Source organism: Thermobia domestica, chromosome 9, assembly GCF_964235325.1.
Source record: "Thermobia domestica chromosome 9, izTheDome1.hap1.1, whole genome shotgun sequence".
In the NCBI taxonomy this organism is placed as follows: domain Eukaryota; kingdom Metazoa; phylum Arthropoda; class Insecta; order Zygentoma; family Lepismatidae; genus Thermobia; species Thermobia domestica.
In genome coordinates, this window is record NC_137462.1 from 71,061,513 (window position 1) to 71,081,209 (window position 19,697).

The window sequence follows — 19,697 nt, forward strand, 5'->3', positions numbered from 1 at the left end:
AAAATTGCTTCAGATCCTATAGTACTACTTTCAGCAACTTCTTCTTCCTCTTCAGAAGCCTTATCATCCTCTACTATTGATTGATTATCTTTACTGGTACATCGACTACAACACCAAGTGTTTAATAATTCTTCTAACTTGGTAGATTCTACTTTTTCACAGTACAGATGAAAATAATTGCGGCAAGTATTACACACTATACTGTTATCAGTATCCTGTCCAGTTACTTCCACACCGTCACAACACAGATACATTAAATTGTCTCTGCTTTTAGCAGTTTTGTCACCTTTATTCTTCCTTACCATATTATTCAATAATGTTCCGCCTACTTCCGAAGTCCCAAAATTTTCTCAAGAACTTTTTTTTCTCTGGTATCCACTATCCTCAACGCTGATATCTTTTCAGATCATTGTCGTTATATTCTGACTCTGGATCTGCGACAACATCCAGTAACTGCATCTGTCTTCAATGTCCGGTAACACGGTCGCCATTTTCTGTGTCTATAAAAATTGATTTTTTCTAAAAACACTCACTAGTACTACCCATTTTCTATAGGAACAACCATTCATTGCCATACGAAAACTTTAACTTTTATACTATTTTGTATTTCGGACTTCCATTACAAGTAGCACCAGTCAAGCAGGTCCGGATATCATGCGTGGAAGTAGATTCACAGCATTTAACAATCAAACAATAATAATACGGATTCCAAATCTCAGTTCCAAAATTTTAATGCTTATTTCAATGACCAGGATACAAGAGCCATATTACAGCTGTCTGCTTTTAAACGATCCGGATTGTAGGATACACCAGTTATCTCACCACTTTACTTCCTACAGCCAGTACATATGTTATTTCAAGACAACGACGTATTTCCACATGACTGCGAAGCTTTATAAACAATGGCTAAGAATACATATAAAACATCCGTAACATCCATCTCGTGTTAGTACATAGGCTGTAATATTAGCTTTCTAAATTCCGTAAAATTCATATTATTTAATAAAATAATTATTGCATACAAAATCAAACTTAATAATTTTACATTGGGAATCAACTGGGATATGGAAGTAGGCGGGGTTAGGCTCTTAGCAATTCATATTATATTGATTGATATTTCTTGAACACATCTTACCATATGTATCAATTTGCAGCACAAAAGAATATGATTATCACTATTTTATGCTATTTAACTTAGATAACAACTATAATTGTTTTAAAAACGTCAAATTAATTCGTTTTTACGTTTATCAACTTTACTGCTTATTCTGTATATCCATCAATCGATCAATAATTAGAAAAAGATAAAGATGCATGTATACAGAATTTAAAACACTTTCCGCCCAGTGATTCATTTAGTATCCCATAAAACTATAATTTATCGACTCGTTTTAATAAAATTTGAGTTGAAAATTCATAATAACATTTTAAAATTAGTAACAGCAAATCTTAAAATGAAATGAACAAGTATTTACAATAAAATAAAACAATCAAATAATACAAATGTAGACCAAACAAATCAGATTTGTAACGATCGTTTTTCAGATCGTTACAAACATCCCCGAAAAAAGTTAACTTACTACCACCTTTCGTCCTCAAAACAGCCGTGATGTGACGTGGGATGGGTTATAGAAATCGTAAACGATAGCAAGAAGAATATCAAACCATTCTGCATGTAATGCATTACTCAGTTCCGTGAGAAAGAATGGAGGCGGAAATCTACGCCGGATTCGTGTCTCTAAGACGGAATACAGTGTTCAAACATGTTCAGCTCTGGGCCTTGGGTGGGCTAGGGGAGGTGTTCAATTTCATCCCAATGTTCCTCAAAGCATGTCGCAACAGCTTGGGCTGTATGAATGGGGACATTATTATCCTGGAATATCGCGTCTTTGTTCGCATTGGAAATGCATGGTCCCCTAAATTAATGATATAATTACCGTAAGTGACACGACCGGTAAGCATCAACACAGGACCCACTGAAAATCAGGATATTGCAGCTCACGACATCACAGAGCCACTGCATGTCTCACGGCTGGCAGAGATACTGGGAATCGTTGGCTTTTTTGGCCGTGTACCACACATAACATAGCCCATGTTTTGATATAAGGAGAACGATGGCTCATTCCACCACATCATACGGTTCAAGTCATCAAGGTTAATAGTTCATAATCGAGGCAACATTGGCGTCGTGATGGTCCATTATCGGCGGTTTTACCCATGGAACCCGAGTCCACATATCCATGCCATGTAACTTGCTGTGAATTGTGATTCCTCCATCACTTGCACACACACACACATGACATTCTGGTGATAAACTCAGTTTTAATTTCCGGCGAGACTGGTCATCACCATTTGTAAATATGAAATGATTATCTCTCGATTCGCAGCAACCATCACCGACACTTCTCCAGCGTGTACACTTCCGGCCTACCTGCCCCAAAACACAAATCATCATAACAGTACATTAGACCACACCTCCCGCTTGAGTAATTCTCGAGATCTTTTTTCCTAAACCCTTCCACGATCTTCAGAAAAGGATACGAAGACATGCAACTTCTATACTGTACGCAAACCGCACCTGTAATGACTCCACTCCACAACATCCTCTATTTCTGAAATAACCACTTTAATCCTTAATAGTTTTTTAAAATATTTTATTTTTCAATATATATACACTATGTGATCAAAAGTATCCGAACACCCCCAAAAACATACGTTTTTCATATTAGGTGCATTGTGCTGCCACTTACTGGCAGGTACTCATTATCAGCGACCTCAGTAGTCATTAGACATCGTGAGAAAGCAGAATGGGGCGCTCCGCGCAACTTACGGACTTCGAAAGTGGTCAGCAGATTGGGTGTCACTTGTGTCAGAAGTCGGTACGCGAGATTTCACACTCCTAAACGTCTCTAGGTCCACTGTGTCTAATGTGATAGTGAAGTGGAAACGTGAAGGGACACGTACAGCACAAAAGCGTGCAGGCCGACCTCGTCTGCTGACTAACAGACACCGCCGACAGTTGAAGAAGGTCGTAAAATGTAATAGGAAGACATCTATTCAGACCATCAGACAGGAATTCCAAACTGCATCAGGATCGACTCCAAGCACTATGATAGTTAGGTGTGAGGTGAGAAAACTTGAATTTCATGGTCGAGCGGCTGCTCATAAGCCACACACAACGCAGGTAAATGCCAAACGACGCCTTGCTTGGTGTAAGGAGCGTAAACATCGGACGGCTGAACAGTGGAAAAACATTGTGTGGAATGACGAATCACGGTACACAATGTGGCGATCCGATGGTATGGTGTGGGTATGACGAATGCCCAGTGAACGTCATCTGTCAGCATGTGTAGTACCAACAGTAAAATTCGGTGGTGGTCGTGTTTTTCTTGGAAGAGGCTTGCATCCCTTGTTTTGCGTGGCACTCTCATAGCGCAGGTCTACATTGATATTTTAAGCACCTTCTTGCTTCCCACCGTTGAAGAGCAATTTGGGAATGGCGATTGCATCTTTCAACACGATCGAGCACCTGCTCATACTGCACGGCCTGTGGCGGAGTGGTTACTCGACCATAACATCCCTGTAATGGATTGCCTGCACAGAGTCCTGACTTGAATCCTATAGAACACCTCTGTGATGTTTCGGAACGCCGACTTCGTGCCAGGCCTCCCCGACCTAAATCGATACCTCTCCTCAGTTCAGCACTCCGTGAAGAATGGGCTAAAATTCCCCAAGAAACCTTCCAGCACCTGATTGAAAGTATGCCTGCGAGAGCGGAAGCTGTCATCAAGGCTACGGGTAGGCCAACACTATATTGAATTCCAGCAGTACCGATGGAGGACCACGAACTTGTGTCACTTTCAGCCAGGTGTCCGGATATTTTTCATTACATAGTATATATATATACAGGGTGGCCCATTTTAATCTTTCCATGGAAATATCTCGAAAACGGTTGAACATAAATGAACTGAACTAAAACTCAAATAGGAAATACCATGGGGCAAATCGAATAGTGATGTCGGGGTTCCCCCAGAGCCGCTCGTCATGGGGGCCCGGGACCCAACTTTAAAATTTTAAATGGAAACATGGGGCGAGTGACCCTTCGTTCGATAGGTCTTTAAAAACTAAAAAGCGATGTGGCGAAAGAATTTTCATATAGGTCACCGTATTTAAAACGGCCGCCAAGATATGTTACCTGTATCAGATAAACGTCCAGTACTACTAATATGAAAACGGTTGAACATAAATGAACCAAACAAAAACTCAAATAGGAAAACCATGGGACAAATCGAATGATGATGTCGCGGTGTCCCCCAGGGCCGCCTTTCATGGGGGCCCAGGCCCAACTTAGAAATTTTAAACGAAAATATGGGTCAAGTGATACCTCGTTCGATAGATCTTCATACACTAAACAGCGTTGTGGCAAAAGATTGTTCATATAGGTCACCGTTTTCAAAATGGCCGCCAAGACATGGTGCCTGTATCAGATAAAAGATCCAGTACCATTAATATGAAAGCGGTTGAAGGTAATAACGGATGAACAGAATAAAACTCCTACAGAAAATCACAGAGATTATTTATCATTCCAGGGCTCTAAAATGTTGCAACTGAGGAAAAGATGATTAGAGTAAAAGTCCCATAATGCAAAGGAGGAAATCTAGTTCCTAGAAAATAATCGTTCCAACGTCATCCGTAAGTGGGTGAAGCGGGACGGGAAGGAATGGTGAAATTGCAAATGAGAACCTTGGTTTTTGCAAATTGTATCTACACAACTAAATTATTTGAAATGTGTTTTTATAACAGATAGATGTCTGTAATGGAAAAAAGTAGGTAAAATTCTTGTTAAATGGTATCGTCTATTTTGATTGCAGGTAATGATTTGTGCAAAAATGAATCAACTGAAATGCGAAACCAATTTGTCGAACAACGCAATTTTAGAACAACGTGTACAAACGTTGGTTTTGCTCAAAAGTCGTCTGCACAATATTGGTTCATTACAGTACAGGTCACTTGTACACCCAAGTGTTTCGGACAAACCATACCTATTGCAGGTAAACGTGGGGTTCTCATTTGAGATTTTACCATTCATTTCCGCTTCACCCACTTATGGAGGGAGTTCGGAAAAATACTTTTCTAAGAATTAGATTTCCTCTTTAGCATTATGCCACTTATACTTTAATAATATTTTTCTCCGTTGGATTACTTTCGCGGTGTGGAATGATAAATACCCTCTGTGATTTCCTATACGAGTTTTATCTTGTTCATTTATGTCCAACCGTTTTCATATTAGTGGTACTGACGTTTTATTTGATACAGGCACCATGTCTTGGCGGTCTTGGTGAATACGGTGACAGATATGAAAAACCTTTTGCCGCAACAATTTTAGTTTTTAAAGATCTATCGAACGAGATATCACTTCACTTATGCTTTTCCATTGACAATTTTGAAGTTGGCCCTGGGTCCCCATGAAAGGCGGCCCTGAGGGTCACCACGATATCATTCGACGTGCTTTATGTCATTTTCCTGTTTCACTTTTTGTTCTGTTCATTTATCTCCAACCGCTTTCATATTAGTGGTACTAGACGCTTAATCTGATATAGGCGTCATGTCTTAGCGGCCATTTTGAAAACGGCAACCGATATGAAAACTCTTTTGTCACAACTCTGTTTAGTGTTTGAAGATCTATCGAACGAGTTATCACTCGCCCCATGTTTCCATTTAAAATTTTAAAGTTGGGCCCCGGTCCCCCCTGAATAGCGGCCCTGGGGGGGCACCCCGACATCACCATTCGATTTGCCCCATGGTATTTCCTATTTGAGTTTTTGTTCAGTCCATTTATGTTCAACCGTTTTCGAGAAATTTCCGTGGAAAGATTAAAATGGGCCACCCGATATATATCAATCAGGGTTCCTACTCATGTAGAGAAATCTATTTCCCTGACCTTTCGCAGAAAATTCCCTGAGTTTCATGTGACAGGTGCCGGGTGACTTTGACATATAAATAAAGAATAAATTACGGTGAATATTTAAATATGAGAACCTTTATTCTATAGAGACAAATAGTCATTAATTGCTCATACGTACATTCCACTTACCTTACCAAATAGGTATTATAATGATTGGCTAGGCTGAAATTTGTCTACTGTTAAAGTTAGAAAAAATATATTTTATAAAGTTTCCCTGACTTTCTCTGATTTCTGTTCTTTTTCCCTGAGCTCCCCTGACCTGCACCATTTTCCCTGAGTTTTCCCTGACCAGTAGGAGCCCTGTATATACACTTTCCTCTTGTTCGCTAATACAGATTCCTTTCTTTCCAGCACACTTACTGACTAACTACTCTTGTCAGTTTTCTTTTCTTCCATTATGTTTTTGAATTACTTATGAAACATGAAGAAAATTATAACACATTTTCGAAAAACTTCGTCTGAAGAAAACTCATCGTATTAGTAGAAAACCCTTCTAGGTTTTCCAGAAAAAAATTATTTATGTCATATTCTATGCTAATAATGTAATACTTATTTACAAAATATCCTCGAAGTCACTAGAGTATCTTTCGAGAAATCGCCGGTACAAAACATACCCAAGCTAGTAAACTACCGTTCTCAACTTTTGTGAGAAAAATAATACGCTATATTACTGGGTTATTAATTAAAGATTTATTTATTAACTATAAACATCGTAGTTTTTGAAGTTCCCTTTCTGAAGAAACTGCAATTTCGATTTTCGTTTTCCAGTGAACTACTTTTATGTTTTGGTTCAAGAGGAAAATTCGAAACATCCTTTCTGAGAATATTAATAAGAATCTGTAAACTTGTTGGGCAGAAAGGTTTTATATGCTACTAGCCCAGAAGATGAAGAAAGAAAGAATATAATTATTCTAACGCTTTTACACACACACAAGATTGTATATTTATTGTTATGTGTGGTAATGTACACCCATGTTCAAAATTACTGTCGCATGTCTATAAATATGTTGTTGTAGAAATATAATTTGGTAATGAATTCGCCCAGTATTTCTTATAATGTTAGTATGTGTATAATCGGCAAAGACATGTAAGTGGCAAATTTCATGTCAAAAGAGCAGTAAATAAGAACAATAAAACAAAAATAAAACTTTCTTGTCCATTTAGCAACATTTTGTTTTTCTCATTCTAATTTTCGTATTTATAATTCTTTTGCTATGAAATTTACCACTAATTATATTTCCCGATTATACACACAGTATCAGTATTAAAAGTATCCTTCAAAATCATCATCAAATTATATTCTTACAAGAAGACAGTTATAGATATGCGACTATCATTTTGGACATGAGTGTACATGTAAATTATACGAACTGGTTGAAAATCGCTTTGCTATCTTTATAAATGTATTAATCGAGGAAATATCTGCTGACTATAAGTCAATAATTAAGTCTCAAAAGAAATCTCATGCTATTTTATTAACAGTGCTTGTAAATTTGGAATCAAGTATAATAACTGCTGGGCCTATCCTAATTACTGAAAGAATATTTTAAAATTTGGTCTCGATACTTTGAAGAATAAGACCTCTATGCTTCTGTACATGCGGACGAAATCCAAAGAATACTATTTAGGCACTTAGAAGTCATGAAACGCATAAATCCGTATATAAATTCCGTTTTTTTTTTTTTTTTTCTTCACGACTACAAAACATCATTAGCTGTTCCTCGAAGGTAAAAACATATCCAAAGGAACTCTTCCTTGTACATTTTGTCAACATAAATGATTTTTTTTTTATATTGTAGGATTGTTAATGAAATATAATCGAAATCAAGTAAACTATTTTTGAGAAACTGTCTAGAAAAAAACTCACCATCAAGAGAAACTAACCCCTTTTTATTAAAAGAGTATTTCGTAATACCTATTTGGGACTTATTGTGTTAATGTCGATTCGTTTCATATGATATTTATTATCCAAGATACGAATTTAATTTAGAGAGGCCTAAAACCATCTGGCTCTATCACTAATATGTTTTATTGATAATAATGTACGACAAAATTATTATGCTAATTTTAAAAGTAGGGCTAATTTCCGAAAACATCAAGTAATACTTACAGCGCCATGGCATGTAGATCCAAAAGTCTCCTTCATTCCTTGTTCTGTTCCTGTTAATACATAACTGCACGTTCCCATAGTTCCTCCTATCAATACTGGCTGACCAGTCAGTTGGTAATCTACGGGAATCAAAGGGTGGTGTGGAGGGAAGGCTCGGGTAGAACCCTGTGGACAAAGATCAAATCATCACATATAAACATAAATATCATTTTTAATTTGTTCTACCTGCTAAAAGGAATTCAATACATATATAGGGTGGGCGGGAATTAACTTTCTATTGGCAGTGAACCAATTGTTTCTCGATGTAATTTGTGGTTCTGTAAGTACAGTTTTCTTTTTATTGACTCGCCCGTACTATGCAAATACCACCGGACAGTTAGCACTAACCTGTCAACATCGTTTGTGATATCATTGGCAAATTTCGATAGTTGGCTCCTTGTACTCGGACGACAGCACGTTTCAGGTGTGGCGTTGGTCCCAGTCGATCCGATCTTCCGTCAACGTATGTCTTTCCATTCTGTCTGAACTGCACTGTTAACAGATGCAAATGGTACAAATGAACCCCAGCATCGATGGTATGCTACTTTTAACGTTTTCAATGTGCTTAACTATGCGACTTCAGGTACATCGCGTCAGCTCTTTGCAAACATGTCCGCGCAACAAGACGCTATTTGTACTGCATGCTCACATCACCATCTATTCATATTCATCGGCAGATAGCACTCAGTCGGTACTTTCCCGAAATCATGTTCTTCAGCATGTCTTGTTACTTAGTCTGGGTAGTGTATATATGAGGCGTTCCCAGTAGTAAAGGTTTAACTTAACAAAGGTTTATTTTGTCTGTGCTCTGAGCGGCCGAAATAATTGTCTATTTATTTTGAACCTCTATTTACTAAGAAGAACGACATCCACAAAGTATACGCATAAGTACGGGAACTGGCTGCCACGGAGAGATTTGGTATTATAATCAAATAAATCGGGTGCACCATTAATTTCCAAGCGTTCAGACTGCACGTAGTAAAATTTTGCTTAGTTCGCCTCCGACACATACGAGGGTCATTTCATAAGTCATGGCAACTATGCTACAGCCGCTATATGAGACAGTGGACCAATAGGTTGACGTGGGACTCAAACCAAGAGCTCCCAATGGAAATGAAAGCTGGATCTTCCATGCCAAAGGTGCGTAAAACTAACCACATAGCCACGAGGAAACTCACCTGCATTGATGGAAATCAAGTATGTATTTGAAGACCATTGGAAGGTGCTTTTTAATGCCACCAACAGCTAACGTCTGCAGTATGCAGGAGCAACAGATAATGTATGCAGGAGCTAATGGTAGGAAGCAATTGAAGGATACGTACATATGAATTCACTACTTGATCAGGCTTAAAGTACGGTACGTACATGGCAAACAACAACGTTTATTGTTGTTTTAAGGGAACAAAAGTTTATATATATATATATTGAAAGTAGCCTTCAAAATATGATGATGATGATAATGTTGATGGTGATAGTGAATGCCATTCTTGAACTAAGCATGGTCGAATTAGTCAGAATCTTTTTCCAATCTAAGACATGAAATTTGAAAACGCAGGGATGTGTAATTTTAGTAAAATATACGGAATGTACATTCTCAACAGTGTCGTTTTAATTTTAAGTTTACATTGCTCGAAGTTTATCGCATGACTATATCAGCCTGTGAACTGTGCAGCAATAACTTCTGGCGTATCTACCAGGATCTAATTCAGAATCATGCATTCAGAAACCAACATATTAACCACTCTGCTTCTTGCGACAATTTTGGGAAGAAAATGTGAAGTAAGGTACACTTTTTTCGTTACTACTTGCTGTTCCGAATACAATTAGCCATTAAATGGAAATAAGACATTGTTTCACTTACCTTTCTATGAACTAACAGTGTTTTCAACTTTCCGTCTATAACATGTTCTTCAATCTTCGCAATGTTGTGCGATACATCATAAATTACATGCATATCCAAATCGTCTGGAGTCATATGGAATTGCTTCGCAAATGCCTACAGAAATAAGTGATTTCAAGATAAGTAAATTATGACACAGAAATAAAATAAAAACACTACTTAAATTACAACGCAAAATAAAACGAAAGAGATAACAATGCATTACTCTTGCTTATGTCATTCAGTTGGATGAGATTTTTTTTTAAATAATAGTTTATTTTACTTCTAATTATATTACTTTAGGCAATACGAATCAGGATTTGCTTTGTCGCTAGTTATAGCGACCAAGATATTTCTGTTCCTCTATGCTTACTGGTACTTACAGTTCGAAATTATTAAAATGGGTACTAAAATTAATTATTCTAATTTGATTGCAATAATTGATAATTACTTATGTACATATAATTGAGATAAAAATTACCTGTCTACTAAGGAATGTCATCGAACTCCTATTGACCCAAGCAAAATTAGCAGCTGCAGCCATTGATTTAAGATAATCCTGACCTTCAGGTGACTTAATATGTGCACAAGCTAACTGTCTATCATTAGTTTCAATACCGTCTCGTTTCATGGCTTTTTCCATCTGGACTAAGGCATCTGTCAATGCAAAAATAAAAGTAATAATTCACAAAGTAAGGGAAATACGTTTAGGATATTCATGCTGCAAAAGGAATATAAAAAGTTAATACTGGAATAAGCAAAGCCAAACTATGACCTTAGTACATAATCAAAAAATAAACAGACACTCATTTTGTATCTAGAAGTTAATTTTTGGATTGTTATATGATTTCGGCTTTCTCTAGAGTCTTCACGAGTAACAACCCTTGTCATTGCCCTGTTCTCTTTACACATTCATCCTCGAAGAGGACTTTTTTCCTGGAATATTTGAAGATCACTAGACCATCTGAAAACACTGAAATTTTTGAAATATTAATTGTGAATCCCTGTACTTTTTCCCCTTATAGAAACATATTCTTAAATACAAATTTCAAATTATGAATGTAACTGACCGTGTTCAGAAAACGATTTTGTAAATGGAAGAAAAATGTAATATTTCATCCCACCGACGTGTCATGAATTTTATTTCAAAATAGAATATTTTTCTCTTTCTTCACTTATTTTCATTTTCAGTAAATATAGGTTAAATATTTAGAAATTAGCACTCTTCATTTTGTGTTTTCGATCTCTCCTGGTTCAATCTTTTAATCTCATCTATTGTATTTCTTGCAAGGAAAAGAAAGTGTGGAGAGAAAATATAACATCCTCTGTTGCTATACAAACCATTCAACATTTGAGCAGAACAAAGAAAAATAATCTGTTTATTTTTGATACAGAACTTATCAAGAAAATTATTCTACATACAAATACATATGAAAATAAAACTGAAAATTATACACTTAGTATTTTTTCAGTTATGTTAATTACCTATAATTACTAAAAATAAAAAAAATACAAATAATAAAAAAGTAAAATAAAATTCATGGCACGTCGCTGGGATGAACGATTTCATTTTTTTTCACTCATTTGCAAAACAGTCTTCTAAGTACTATCAGTGACATTCCTAATTTGAAATCTATAGCTACGAACAAATTTCTATTGATACTACAAAAATTTCTGTAACATTTTCAGATAACCTAGTGTTCTTCGAATATTCCATGAAAAATTCTCTCCGAGGATGAATATGTAAGAGGAAATGGTAACAAGAGAAACTGTTACTCAAGGCGGCTCCTCAGAAGGCCGAAATGGTACAACAAAATTAACTTCTGAATACAAGGGAAGTGCATATTTATTTATGAGATACGTATCCTACAGTGTCTATTAGTAACTAATCAAATGGAATTAAATGTTGGCATTGCTCTTTTATTTTATCAACATGAATGCCAATTGCCGTTTTCAAATGAGAATACAAATATATAGAGACGACTGTTACACTTCAGTATCAAAGAGTTTTTCATGGTAAGATAGTGAAATTGGCCCTTGATCGAAATTGGGTTACTATTAACCCAAAAGGTTACCCTTGACCTAAAACTACCTCAAAAAATTTTTGACTCCCTCCCCTTAGCGAATTATCGTATCATACATGCTCACGATTGATTTTTTTTTTTTTAATTATTTTGGTGAGGGCGGTCCAAAAATTTTGAAAGTTTCACAGATTGTAGATACTATCTAGATGCAAATATGCAATTTTCTTCAAAACTATCGACGCGTATTTTATTTTTTTGCGTGTTGAAAAGTTAAAAAAATTGTAGATTTTTTTTTTGGGGGGGGGGGAGGGAGGACACGTTCCTGATTTTTTGGTTAAAAAATTTGTTATACCCTTAGGTACACCATATATTGGGGCCTGAAAGTGATGGCGATATTGTCAAAAGAAATAAAACTGAAAACAAACGTGATTTTGGCACAGTTTTTCCACCATTTTAGGGCCCTCAAGGTGAGGGCCTCTTCAAACAATTCTTGGCCAAAGTTCACAATTTTCCTTTCTCTTGGGTCCCTTCTCAGGGTGTCTACTGGAATACCAGAAAGTAAATTCATGACTTTTTCATGACTTTTCATGACCTTTTTGTTCAAATTTTCATGACCATGGCGATAAAAATTTACCATTAGTAATAATAAACCCCTACCATCAGTAGTGCATCGGAACTATGCGGGTTGCTAGTCTTAAATATCACTTATTGTGAATCTTAAAGAAAGAATCTAAAATTCTGCCGCCTTGTGCTCGAGCACAGAATAGCACTTACCTAAATACGAGCCTGCTCTTACCAGTGAATCACTCTATACTGTATTTGAAGTATTAATTCTGAGTATAATTATCCATCTAGCAGAAAAATGTCTGAAATTAAGCACTCAGAGAACTGCCCAAAGACAAAACAAATTATAAAAGAAATTCGTTTTAAAAAAATAGATCATCAAATTTAAAATCTGGAAACTCAAACGAATAATATTATTTGCGTAAGTCTAAAGGCCCAAAAATACACAATTTACATTTCTTAGAAGTAAAGAAATAGCAGATCAGAAAGTTGGACAGTAAAAAGTTGTTACTATATTACAGAGACTAGAAGATGAAATGGGGAGCAGCTAGGAAGACAGTAAAGTACCAGTTAGCCAGCACTAACCGGTGGAGGAAATTCTCACAATTACTGACCTGATACAACTGTTTCAGTACATGCAGTATGAGGTATAAAAGTATGAAGTATAAAAATATACTCTGAGATTTCAGATTTTCATGACCAGTTGGGTAAATAAAGGACTTTTTCATGGCTTTCATGACCACTAAGCAAAATATATGACTTTTTCATGACTTTCATGACTTTCATGTCCAGTAGACACCCTGCTTCTGCTTCTGTCGATCTTTGGATGCTTAGATTATGTCCATTTCGGGATAGAAACACCAAATATATCTCTGTTACAGTGCTTCAACTTCAACCGACTATTGCAGTTACACATACCTCTCATCGGTTCCTCGTATCTATCAGTGCTTGCTTCAGTGGCCGCACACAGTGGCGCTCTCTACCGCAAGCTGTGTGTAACTTTGTTATGCAAGAGTCGGTTGAAGTGGAAGCACTGTTGCGGAGATATAGGCCTATTTGGTGTTTCTGTTTCGAAATGGACACAATCGAAGCAGCCGAAAAACGACAGAAGCGGAAGGGACGCAAGAGAAAGGAAAATTGTGAACTTTGGCAAAGGATTGTTTGAAGGGAGCCCTTAAGTTGAGGGCCATAAAATGGTGGAAAAACTGTGCGAAAAACACGTTTTCAGTTTTTTCTTTCTTTTTGACAATGTTGGCATCACTTTCAGCCCTGAAAAAAAAATATGTTGTATCTAAGGGTATAACAAATTTTTTAACCAAAAAAATTCAGGAACGTCCCCCCCCATTTTTTTTTGCTACAATTTTTTGAAATTTTCAACATGTAAAAAAATAAAATATGCATCGATAATTTTGAAAAAATTGCACATTTGCATCTAGATAGTATCTACGATCTGTGAAACTTTCAAAATTTTTGGACCACCCCCACCAAATTAAAAAATATTCATTTTTTAATATGTATGATACGATAATTCGGTAAGGGGAGGGAGTAGGGGGTCAAAATTTTTTTTGAGGCAGTTTTAGTCAAGGGTAACCTTTCTGGCCAATAGCGACCCAATTTGGATCAAGCGCCGATTTCACTATCTTACCAGGAAAGACCCTTTCTCACATATTTCTTTCAAGAACGAATAACTAATAACATTCTAATGTCCTTTGTAGAGTATGAAATACCTAGGTAATACTTGTGTTAAGAAGCTAACAAGAGATTACTACCGCTGTTTCTTTTTATATAAATAATGGTCTGTTCAAATTAATATATTGTTCCAAGAAGAAGCACTATTTTCAAACTTTTTTTTAAAAGGTAGAGATATTTATGAGAAAGAGAATTTTACTGAAACAATCGATGAAAAATAGTCTCAATTCCAGCAAGTCTTCCATCACCATTCATTTGTCTTAATTATCCGTCTCTCTTAGCCTAAAGAGTATAATCAGGGTGTCTACTAAAATTCCAAAATGAAATTTCGTAACTTCTTCTTTACAAACCATAAAATTTCGTAGCATTCTCAAGAATGAATTTGGGTGCGAATTAGGCCCAAGTTTCATGCATGCGATAGAAGCGTGCTTTGTTTGCAATTTGGTAGCGTCAAAAGCCGACCACAGACATTTTTGGTGGTGAATTTTGACGTTTTACACAGCAACATTTTTCAGTCTGTACTTATATTTGTACAGATAAAAAAATCGTGACCCAAAAGGTAAATTTCGTAACTTTCTCTTGACTTCCATGACCATTTTCTGATTTCATGACTTTCATGACCGATAGACACCCTGATAATCGAGGGAAGTTAAACTGAAAGTTTTCATTTCATTTTCATTTCGAGCAGAGGAGTTGAAGTTATTGGGGATTTCAAGAACTGTAGTATAAAGCAAGTTTAATAATTAGTTACATTAGCTTTTACACACACTCCTTAAGCATGATTTCAAATTTCGTTGTTATTTCAAAGGATCATAAATTTGAAAGCATGAATATATAATTACTGCCTATGGTCAAAGTAATCAAAGAAAGAAAATTTCACACAACCAACGAACATATTATATAACATACCTGTTGCTACTTGATGTCCAAAGCCACGACTTCCGGAATGTATCATAACACAGATTTGTCCCCTCATTTCAATTCCCATTTTACTTGCAGCCCATTTGTCATATATCTCATCGACTACTTGGATTTCTGCATAATGGTTTCCAGCGCCTAATGTTCCAAGCTATATAACCAAAATGACATATGTACATAAATGCAAATAAAGCATACAACATTAAACTTAAAAATAAAATAAAATACCAGAAAATTACCCAAAATTATCTAAATGTGAAGATACCTGTTAGTGTTTATGTAGAAGAATATTTACATACTTTAAAAATATTTCGGTACTTTAAGGGAAACTCTATGGAGGATTACTGGAAGTGAGAAAAGTAATGCTATTAGGAAGAACATAATCAACGAGATGTAGTTCCACAGACAACGTTACTTTTCTGTAAAGGTACGCACTGATGAAGGCAATAACTTTTGGCCGAAAAGTTTACATTTAGATAATTTTTGATGCTTTTGAGATAAGTACTTATGATTTTTAGGATTTAGATTTCTGGGTTTTCGGTATCTATGGTTATGTTAGACCGTCACGTTTGAGGGATGGCGTCCCTCGGCGAGCACACTATCCGGAGAAAGGGAAGGAAGAAAGAACTGGAGAAGGAAGCAAGCGGTCTGGGAACTATATGTTAAGTACCACCCCAACATATGACTGGTGTGAATGAGGAAAACTGAAGAAAACCTCACTCAGGATTGGCCTAAAAATGCTTTTTACACTTTCTTGACCGAGTGCTCCCACCAGGAATCGAACCCGGGACCGTGAGATAAGTACTGCTTTAACCCTTTGAAGTTCTAGTACCTATTTTTATGCACTAAAGTGGTGTCTTCATTATTCGATTAAAAAAGAACCAATAAAGCTTTTTACTTAGTTTTTTCCTTTTTCAAGTCTAGAGGCATTGTAGAACACGTTACATATGGTTTCACGCCTTTTTACGTAGAGACATGGGAGGTGTTGACGTCATATCGTTAAAAAGAATATTTTTTTGTTAGGCCTATTTTTATTTTTTGGCGGGCTTACTTTTGCACCTAGAAGATTGACATTTTGCACAAACATTCAGTCCACCGAGTAGTATTCATCAGATTTTTTCAGATCTCTGGGTTAATACAGGGGGGGGGGGGTCGAGAGGGGGCAAAAAGGTTTAAAAAAGGATTTTTTTTTTTGCAAAAAATCCTTTTTTTTTTTAATAGCGATTTTTACTCCTTAGGTACATGATGGAGACATGTGAATGATACCGTTTGAAAGGCAGTTCTATTCTGAAGAGAATGATGGGCGAACCATGATCCTAGGATAAATAGAGATGACTCAGGAAATTTTTTACCTGATATCAGGGTCTTTTGGGTAATCTGGAGCATTGTGGAGATTATTGATAAATATTTTTTTTCGACCTTACTATTCAGATAGAAGCTTGATATTTAGTACACCCCTCAATATTTTTCAGGTAATTTTCAGGTCTCTGCGTTAACACAGGGAAGGTTCAGAGGGGCTCAAAAATTAATATATATATACATATATTTAAATATATTTGCAAAGAAAAATCCCGATTTCTCTCAAAATTTCCCACCTCAGGGACATGATAGGAAAATGTAAATGGTACCATTTGAAAGGTTGCTCTATTGTGAAAAAAACGGGGTATGAAAAATGATCCTACGATAAATAGGAATGATGCTGTAGCCGCCTGACTGAAAGTGCATAACTTACCTTAAAAAAAAAGCATGAATTTAAAAGGGTTAATGAATATTGAATATGCATCTTATTAAATCAAATGGCTTTTTAAGGCATATAGCATTTCAAAATGTAGGGAAGAATCTTGGTTTTTTAATATACATAAGTTACTTAAAGAGAGGAAGAAATTAATATTCTGTCGTTTTTTCTATTTCACTTTCAAAATACGTTTATTCAAGAGTATCCGAGAAACTGTAGAAAAAGAAAAAAACTTTGATTGTTCCAAAATCAAAGTAGTAAATTACTAACTTAATTTTTTCTCTACTGACATATTAATAGGTGTATAAAGGCAAACAGATATTCGAAATATGAAGAATGAGACGAGATGACTTCTTTCATGTGGCCACACAATTTGCCGTTCAATAATCAACGAACTATCTATTTTATAGTGATTGTGATAATACTACTGAAACGGTATCTCAGCCTAAGAAAAACTTCATAATTAAGTATGAAATATTCATTCTTGAATAATTTATGTGTTGAAATTTACTACACACTTTCAAAAACTTAATCCTTACAACAACAAGAAAAAATTATGATCAATCTTATTCTAATATTCTATAAAATATTCACTTTGTTTTTACAGATGTTCCGTCTATCTGCAGTCTTCGGCTAGGATAGGACTTAAATACAGTAAAACCTGGATAAGTGAGAAATCGGCTTTTTCAACTTACTAAGTAAGAAACTCGTTAAGTCGGATTAAGTTGGCGTCCTTTGCAATCTCATCGGTTAAAAAAAAAAAAAAAAATCTACTCCACACAATATGTACCATATTTTGCGTGTTATTCTTCAAAGCAGTATTCTAAATTATTTAAATATATCGTAATAAATACTTATATTTCACACTAAATACAAATAGAAAGAGAATAACAACGAAATAACAGAAAAATCTAACGATCCAACTGTCAGATTCTTTTGGTGTTATTTCCATACCACGATGATATTTAATGCACCTACACGAAGTATCAACACAAATGAAGTGCGCCACAGGTTTCCAGGTTTTGATGTATACTGGAGTGTATAACGAAATCAGTAAGGAAGTAGAAATTATTTAGCATATAATGTGATGTTTCAATGAAATAAAATTCCTCACTCCCTAAATATTTTGAAAGATCACGTTCTTATTTTTTTTTTTTTTTTTTTTTTTAGGATATTCAGGTTAGGAAAATATTAATTCGATTTTCTGTTTACATTTTTAAAGAAAAAGCATTTGACAACAACTGAATGACTTACTTGTGTAAACATTTACTTGTCTGATATACTAATTATTTGTAGTTTGTATGCCAAAATGAATATAAATTTAATCACAATAGAGACTAATGTACTTTGAACTTCATTGACTAAACCTGCATCAAAATATCTTTTATAATCTGTAATGGTGAATTACAGGTGGACTGACTATTAATTAGTTTTTGCAACATACCTGTGGCAAACCTCTTTTCTTCGCTCTCATGCTTACTTTGGATGGGTCTGCATTCAACATACGTCCATATTCTTCACAATGTTCCTTGTCTTCTGCCCAGATATAACCTACAAACAAATATTAATGTGTTAAGAACACAGAAATCCCAGAACTGATATACGTAAATCGAAATAAAACAAAACATAAAAGGCACTTACATGATAGTTATCGTCAAAAACACTCGAAGGAAACTAAAAATAAACCTGCAACTTTCGAAACTGTCATTTAATCCTCAGAGCACAGAAAGAAAGGAAAAAAAAAAAAAAAAAGTCCGGTCAAGCATTACGGTTCATCATTCTTCACGTGTGACCGTATTCCAATATGGCGTCCAACTGTGTGCTTCACAATTAATTTTCTGTTTTATAATTGTAATTTCCTTCCTATTTCTTTTTCTCACTATCTAATGCAGTTTTTAGGGAAAAAGCTTATATTATATTTACTAAAATTGTACTTATCCCAAAATATCCAAATTACAATTCAACTTTGAACGTTTCTGCAAAAGTTTTATTGCTATAATCAGCACAAAGCTTTTCAGAAAACTAACGCTGTTTGCAGAACTACATCCCGTTGATTACCTTCTGTGTATTATGTACTTCTATAAGAAACGTCAGTATTCTGAAAGGATCTGTGCTGACTGGGGATGGTAATAAATTTTTGCCGAAGTATGTTTTCACAATGCAGGTTTAATAAATACTAGTATGCATCTTATTATGCAAGTGGCTTATAGCATCCTTCTTTTTAGTATTATGATATTTTCAATATTTTCCGATAAATAATTCGTTATATATAACGAACTCCGTTTAGAAGCCCCACATATAACAGCGTTATAAGCCGATGCTCGACTACACATTACCCGACTGATAAGCCATCTTATTTTTTCTTGCAACATTCCGCAAATAATTTTTCACTACTATTTTCAATAACGCATTACAAAATTTTGTAACATTTAATGGTTTGAAAATTCGTCATATAGATTCTGTTATTAAACTTGAACTTTGTTCTCCCCTCGATCAGCATTATGAAATGTTCTTTCACGTTACACAATTTTCACTCTGATGCAGTAACTCATAGCTTTTATAAATACTCCTATATTCAATCGTAATTCCAACATTATGCATCTGGATTTCATCAAACAAATTAGAATATCTTTTACATTTTTTTTTTTTTTAACCAAATAACTACAAAATACTGACAAGATTCTAATTACTTATTAGTGACCAACGTTTTTGAGAAGACGTAATTAGTTTATTTGACAGTTCATCTAGGAACTATCATGATGCGACCAGAAATC

At 35.4% G+C, this 19,697-nt stretch overlaps 1 protein-coding gene across 2 annotated transcripts in view; it reads right to left on the minus strand.

The window, feature by feature from the left end:
* Positions 1-19,697, minus strand: part of RtcB (RtcB RNA ligase) — a 50,335-nt gene that overhangs the window by 5,793 nt on the left and 24,845 nt on the right. For both annotated transcript variants that reach the window (XM_081771301.1, XM_081771302.1), the window contains exons 6-10: positions 18,368-18,474; positions 15,180-15,339; positions 10,475-10,650; positions 9,976-10,110; positions 8,076-8,240 (exon numbers count right to left, since the gene is read on the minus strand). In XM_081771301.1, coding sequence (XP_081627427.1) covers positions 8,076-8,240; positions 9,976-10,110; positions 10,475-10,650; positions 15,180-15,339; positions 18,368-18,474 — 743 coding nt within the window. The remainder of the gene's footprint in view (positions 1-8,075; positions 8,241-9,975; positions 10,111-10,474; positions 10,651-15,179; positions 15,340-18,367; positions 18,475-19,697) is intronic.